Below are 7,583 nucleotides of genomic sequence, written 5' to 3'. Positions count from 1 at the left end.
TTCCTGGTACGTCACTCACTGATGAGTTATGAGTATTTATGCATGATGTAGTTTCATGCAGACAGACAGTCATGTGCCGCTGCTGATGCGCCGTTTCAGCCTCCTGTCCTGCCAGCTGCACTTCACTCTCAGATGCTGCTGTTCATCCTGAAACACGAATGAAGCCATGCAAAAAGTGCTTTTTACTTGTTTTGAGCGCAGGAGAAGCAGACGATAAAACCAAACTAAACCAAGTCATCTGTGTCCGTCCCATCAAAAGTTGGAATAGTTTTGAATTGGGTGAGAGATCAGCCGTGAAAGTCTCCTCTCAGTAGCAGCATGAGCTCTCCACCTCACAGTGCAGCGACAGAGCCTTCGTGGACTATTGGACCTTCAGAACTGGAGATGAGCGAAGCTCTGCACATGCGAAATGACAGTGTGCGGTTCGGCATGAGTTCCCCGGCGTCTGCGGATGGCTTGACTGTATCTATTTGATAAATGAAGTTAACCAACTAACATTATACATACTCTTTTGGTTTCTGTACCCAATATTAAGCATTTTACAAATGCAATAAAAATATTGATATCAGTACTCTGTATCGGCAATACCAAAACTAAAAGTATCGGTGTCAGGCGAGTACTGGAAAAAGTGGTATCGGTGCATCCCTAATAAATTGTTAGAATAAAATCTAATATGACTTAATTGTTTTAATTACATCTCTCAAAAGCTGTTAATCTCATACAGTTTCATTAGCTATATACGTTTAAATATTATTATTAAATACCTTTAAATAATAATATATATATATATATATATATATATATATATATATATATATATATACACAATGAAATATTATGTGCAAAGAATTCAGTTTATAGAAATGTACTATTACATGCAGTATGTTGATATATTGATTTTAGCCTTATTTGATGAATAAATACCTTTGTTGGCAATGGCATGTGCTTCCTGGTACGTCACTCACTGATGAGTTATGAGTATTTATGCATGATGTAGTTTCATGCAGACAGACAGTCATGTGCCGCTGCTGATGCGCCGTTTCAGCCTCCTGTCCTGCCAGCTGCACTTCACTCTCAGATGCTGCTGTTCATCCTGAAACACGAATGAAGCCATGCAAAAAGTGCTTTTTACTTGTTTTGAGCGCAGGAGAAGCAGACGATAAAACCAAACTAAACCAAGTCATCTGTGTCCGTCCCATCAAAAGTTGGAATAGTTTTGAATTGGGTGAGAGATCAGCCGTGAAAGTCTCCTCTCAGTAGCAGCATGAGCTCTCCAACTCACAGTGCAGCGACAGAGCCTTCGTGGACTATTGGACCTTCAGAACTGGAGATGAGCGAAGCTCTGCACATGCGAAATGACAGTGTGCGGTTCGGCATGAGTTCCCCGGCGTCTGCGGAGCCGGCAGTGATCACTCAACGCCAGGCATCTCACCTCCATCCCCGCATGTCCGTGTACAGCGCCACCCGTCCCACACTCTCTAGATCCTTCTTTCAAGGACGTGTATATAATTTCTTGGAGAGACCGTCGGGTTGGAAATGCTTTGTGTATCATTTTACAGTGTGAGTATTTAACTCTGATTGCTTTAGACAATGATAAATAGTCTACAACATTAGTATATTTTCCTATTCAGAAATGTAGTTTCAAAATGTATTGTTGCAAGAGGCACTGCTTTTATTAAATGCTTGATGAGAGTACAGTGTTGTGCGAGATGATTGTTCAAGGTCACTTTTCATTGAAGTTCATTGAAATAATCTTTCCTTCAGTGCAGCGCTCCAGCATACAGAAATAATTAATTTATAAAAATGTATGTCCTTTATTATTGAGTTCAACATAGTCACTGTTTTCCCCCCTTTTTTTCTGTGAAAGTTTTAAATATTCGACAATTGTTGAGATGATAAACTGCAAGTCCCTGTACCTCAAACAGCAAAGTATTATGTTGGCAACACTATGATTATGGGTTCATATGCATGAATTGACACAAAGGTGTACTTTCAATTCAGTGTCATTTGCTTTGGATAAGAAGACAAAAAATGGCAAGTGGTCAAACAATGCATCCATATTAATTAATCATGCCCTAGTGCATGCCTGATGAGGGCAAATGGAAGTAAACCATTTTATTTTTCTCAAAACATGCATCAATCACCTAACCTATGATGCTTGTTGGTTTGACTTTAAAAAGTCAGGAAACGCAGTAAGAATTGGGGTGCAGGGGCTTGTGCACATGAAAAAGCATAAAAAAGCTGTCACGTCCTTATCCCAATCTTTTTGCTAAGCCTTTCATTCCTATATTCCTAAAACAAAAAAATCTCATTATATTGTAATATAAAAGCTGCTTTGAGATAATTTTGGAATATTAAGTAAACAAAAAAATGACTAAAACAAAGTAAATTTTTGGCTGTCTAGTATTACTTGAGTTATAAGATCATTTTTACAGTGTAATGAATAACCTGAAAGGATGCTTTACAGCAGAATGTAGTCGTTTTGTAATTCTCAAAATGACTGGACTCACTGAACCTTTCATGGTCTATCTCTAGCAGGAGAGGAGGTGATAGCGGGCAGCTAAACTTGGCTGCAGAGGTGACTGTTCAGCAGGGGCCCTGTGGGTTTGGTAACCCCGTGACTCAGTGGTGTTGGGCAGAGATGCCAGGAGAACATGGGAATCTGACTGTGAGGGTGTAGCATCGCCATACAGAAGCTGTTAACTGCTTCACTAATCGTGGATCATTTGACTGAAACTAGGTTTAATGCATTTGTAAGAATGATGAGCATGAGGCAGAGGGTTGGAGGTTAGTCTGTAATTAACTGGTGGCTTGTCATGTAGCACATGCATTTTATTCAAAGTGATTTATGGTATACTAATATTGTGATGGTCCCTATAGAGGAAATTGAGGTTAATTGCATCGCTTAAGGGCACAACTGGGCTCTCTGGGCTCCTCAGTGCATAATTCATCCCCACTTGTTGCCTTACTAGCCCAGGGCCTTGAGCAGTAGTCGACCACCTGACCACACTGTTAGCTGCAGCAGGAAATTGAAGAGTCTCGTCGGAATACGGAAGCGTTCTTCTGTTGTGTGCGTGTAGGAGGCAGGGTATGTTAGCCAAGAATGTGCACAAGCTTATCATTGCTTCAAAGGCTGCAAAGTCATTGGGGAACGAAAGGCACTTATCAAAGTGTGACCCTTGTTTGTGTACATGTGCACATGCTGTTGGAAAAACTAGTAATTGTGTGCCATACAGTGTTATTGTTATCTGCCCAGCAGTATGTGAGTGAAATGTCCCTCGTAGGGGTGTGACGAGACACTTATCACATGAGACGAGACGAGACACGAGATTGGGTTCACGAGAACGAGACGAGACGAGATTTTTTAATTTTTTATTCAACTGAAAAACACAAAATGCAAAAAAGTAGGTGCATTTTGAAATCAACTTGTACTTTATGAAATTAAACATCTATTTTAATAAATTTTATGCAGTAATAAACAACATGTAAACACTGCAAAATGTTTTACCACAAACTCAACTGACAGGCAAGTAATTGCACAAAAATTATAAATAGTATAAATAAAAATAAATAATAAACAACATAAATATCCCTTTAAAGTGGAAGTGAAGAAGTCAGTCAAGTCGAGTGTTTTTTCCTAAATTCAGTTTTATTTATTTCCAAATTCTGTTTTTTCCATTTTAATTTTTCTCGACTCCTTTTTAATAGTTCAATTAAATTTTATTAATTAAAAAGCATGTCTAATTAAAATCATTAAACTTATACATTTTCACATCAATTTATTAAAAGTTGAACCAAAATTACATGTTTAGGGCCCTATGAAATGTTTTTTTTTTTCTCACCATATTATTTATTGTTACCAAATTCTGTGTTTTAGCATGTCTAATTATTTGAATGCATAAAACGTTTTGCATATTTTTTCTTAAAGTAGCCTTTTGAATTTTTTTTCCCCTCAGAAATTCTGTGTTGTGTATTTACATTTTTCTGGTTATCAAACGAAGGCATAAAAGATTAATTTAATTTATCTTTTAATTATTGAAAATTAAGCAAACAAGATTTTTTGGCAAACAAAGGGGATTTACTATTCAAATTAAAACATGGAAGAAATGTTTTATGTGATTATTCCTTAAAAAATAATGTGTGTTTCATTTTAGTAGTAGTAGTAGTAGTTGGCTATGTACATTCTACTGAAAAATAGTTATAGGCACAATGTCTTCAAATCAAACCGGACTTTTATTTTGACGGGTTGCCGTGAATACCTTTACAGTTCTGTGTATGTGATATGACGCTAGTTTTACTCAAATCAAACGCTAAAATGCTTATAAAGTGACTTTCAGAGCAGTTCTGGAGATGTTGTTCATGTGTTTACGTCCTCATTTAGTGAGACGGCAGATGCTGAAATCACCGCGAGTGTCACGCGCGCTTCAGTGTGTGTGTAGTAAATGAAACCGCGCTTCTGCGCCATTCATTAACAGAGACAGGCAGAACATGCAGGGTGTATATTTAAATCGACTTTTGCAGCTTAATATTTACAGATATTATAGTTGATTTAAGTGTAATGACCTACTTTTGATTAATTCATTCAAAATTTGACAAATTCTGTGACATTCCGCGTTAAACTGTGAATTCTGTTTTTATGACTGGATAAAGACTACACTGCGTAATTTTCCCGCTTATCATGCGGCCACTTGCCTGATGACACATAAAATATCTTTCATACCCCCACTTGTAAACGAGCCAGTGTAATGCAAATATATCTGAAAGGTCTGCGTGAGGATATCGTCACGTTCTCGCGAGACACATCGGATCTCGTCACACCCCTAGTCCCTTGCTGTCATCTATCTATCTGTCTGTCTGTCTCTCTCTCTCTCTCTCTCTCTCTCTCTCACCCTCCCTCCCCCATCTGTATGTGTAATTATTTTTCTGCCTGTCTGTCTATTTGTGTAACTGTCTTTCTGTTTGTGTTACTATAATAATAATTCATTACATTTATATAGCACTTTTCTAGGCACTCAAAGCGCTTTATATTGTCATGGGATCTCTCCTCATCCACCACCAGTGTGCAACATCCACCTGGTCACACAGCATTTGTCTGTCTGTCTCTCTATCTATCTGTCTATCTATCATCTGCTTGCTTGACTGTCTGTCTGTGAATCTAGATATTTCAAACTGTCGAACCTCAAGGTATTTAAAGGGGTCATGAACTGCATTTTTTATTTTATAATGTTGTCTGAGTTTCACTTATAATGTTAGTGTGATTTTACATATAAAACATCATAATTTAGAAGTAATACGCTATTTTCTATTCTGTTTTTGAGCCTCTCTGCAGAATGGTCTGTTTTTATGGGCGGGGCGCATTCAAGACTCGCAAGTAAACGCCCAATGCTAACAGTTTCGCTTATTAAAATAACAGATGGACGCTGCTGTGACATAAGTTAGTCTGAAAACAACATGGGTCATTTGAGTTAAAAACGTATAAATACTGAGTTTATATCAAACGGACAATGCAATAGTGGTAAAAGCACATTTACTCACACTTATGTGCTGCGATATTACTGTTGGATCCCAGACTCAGCACTGTGCGAGCAGCGCAACACAACTAGACAACAGAACCCATTATAATCGGCGATACTGTCTACACTGGATGCGGCACAGATAGACACAACAAATCCCTGACAGTAAACTGATGTCTTGCTCTATTTCTGACATACAAGCATTCGCGCCGCTTCTGACCTGAAAGAGAAACTGATTCGAAAAATGACGCAACAGTGCTCGCGTTGTCGATATGAATGCCATTCAAAGACTATTTTTTGCAATTTACACTACACAGTGTCTTGTAATCTTGTAATCTGTATGGTTGTGTTGATGGATTAATCCTGTGTTTGCCTCTCTCTAGTATTTAATCTCTACTACAAGCGTAGAAGCAGGCGTTGATCTTCTCCTGCGGAGGGGGAGCTTAGCCACACTATCACATCATAAAGTGACACATTATAAAGCTTGGTTTCAATAAAAGCGGTTTTAAACTAACAAGAAGGTTATGAGTTCTGAAATTTACAGGATGTTTTTATAGTATATTGACCTGTTATATGTCAAAAGATCAAGGGAAATTTGGTTTCTCAGTTCATGGCCCCTTTAAAACTATTTCAGAACTTTCAAACAAGGTGAACTTTAAAATTCGTATTGACAAATTTGACTTGTCTGGTTAAAAATGGTTTCATGAATGTCTTTATTCAAGAATTGAACTTCTACCTCAATTTAAATTCAATTGGAATTGAATTGTAATTTAAAAAGGCATTCTGAATTTGATAGATTTGATAAATACTAGTTTGCAGACCACTACTACAGCTATTGAATTGTCTCAGTTTAGGTATTTATTTCAGCATTTGAATCAGCGGTGACTATGGTTGTTCAGCCTGATTTGAGAGCGGCAGTGTTTAGCACTGTTTACACACACATAGATTGATTTTGTCTGTTGCATTGTTTCTGCTTAAGCCTTTCTTTTTCAGTCAGTTAAATACTATACATGTCAGTGGTTTCTGCAGGTATGAATAGTTAAAATAACCTGATGCATATTTGATTCTGTTTAGCTCCACTACTCAAAATACTATTTCTCATTGCTCTGATTATTTTCTGTTGTTTTTACCTCTTATTGCTGTAAGCAACACAATTGTTTGCTGTGTTTATTATCCTTAACCAAACTGCCATGGATTGGTAGAGCAATTATTCGCTGCATTGCACGGTCGCCTCTAGCATGTTTATTGACATGTAACTTCTCTCACAGACTGCTTGCGGCAGGTTCAAGGACATTCAGCAATAATGATTACATAATAAGATAGATATTTGTCAGGCAGACATCATACCCCAAGGTTATGTTTGTATGTTTACTTACATTTCTGGCCACTCCCTCTGCATTTGTGATGACAGGCAACAGCTGGGCACTGTTTGACTGTGGCAGCTGGGTTTCATACCTCTTGGTGTTTCATTTTTATTGTTAATGCAATCACACTGATGAATTATTGAGCTGTTGTAATGGGTTAAGCATCACTGCCAAAAACAAACACTGAGAAATAGCATTTACAAATTAACCAGAATATGTACTCAATGTTGTGCTATTGCTGCTTATTAACAATGTGCAGTTCAGATTAGATTAATATACATTTTTATTTACAAGATCAAATTTAATCTTACAGTTTTTCTGAATTGCTAAAACACTAAACCCCAATCTCTGAACCAAATTCTCACTAGCTTAAACCAATTTGCCGAATAAAGTACTCTTTTTGCTCAACCTTAAACACGTTCAGGCAGTTGTAGGCTCTATTTGCAAATCTCATGCACTCTTTTTGCAAAACTCTAAACACATTCTCTTTCACTTTGCAAAATGCTAAACACAAGTGGCAAAAGTTAAACACAACTAAAGCACAGTTGTCATCGTTTACACACAATGATTCAAAATTGCTCACACTTGTTTCTAATGATGTAATCAAACCAACTGTACAAAATATGAGCCAGAGTGGCACAGGTGACTGAATGATGATACGGACAATAGATGGAAACAATCTGAGAAGGAGAGGAGGAAGAGTACA

General features: G+C 37.5%; 1 protein-coding gene across 1 annotated transcript in view; it reads left to right on the top strand.

The window, feature by feature from the left end:
- Positions 1–1,028: 1,028 nt before the first annotated feature.
- The window catches only part of LOC107562509 (potassium voltage-gated channel subfamily KQT member 1-like), a 41,200-nt gene continuing 34,645 nt past the window's right edge, over positions 1,029–7,583 (top strand). Inside the window, exon 1 of the mRNA XM_016247135.1 lies at positions 1,029–1,560. Coding sequence (XP_016102621.1) covers positions 1,265–1,560 — 296 coding nt within the window. The 5' untranslated portion in view covers positions 1,029–1,264. The remainder of the gene's footprint in view (positions 1,561–7,583) is intronic.

The sequence above is a fragment of the Sinocyclocheilus grahami genome, unplaced genomic scaffold (genome assembly GCF_001515645.1).
Source record: "Sinocyclocheilus grahami isolate Dianchi unplaced genomic scaffold, SAMN03320097.WGS_v1.1 scaffold826.1, whole genome shotgun sequence".
Classification (NCBI taxonomy): Eukaryota; Metazoa; Chordata; class Actinopteri; order Cypriniformes; family Cyprinidae; genus Sinocyclocheilus; species Sinocyclocheilus grahami.
Note: the sequence above shows the minus strand (reverse complement) of the source record. Positions and strands in the feature narration are given on the sequence as shown.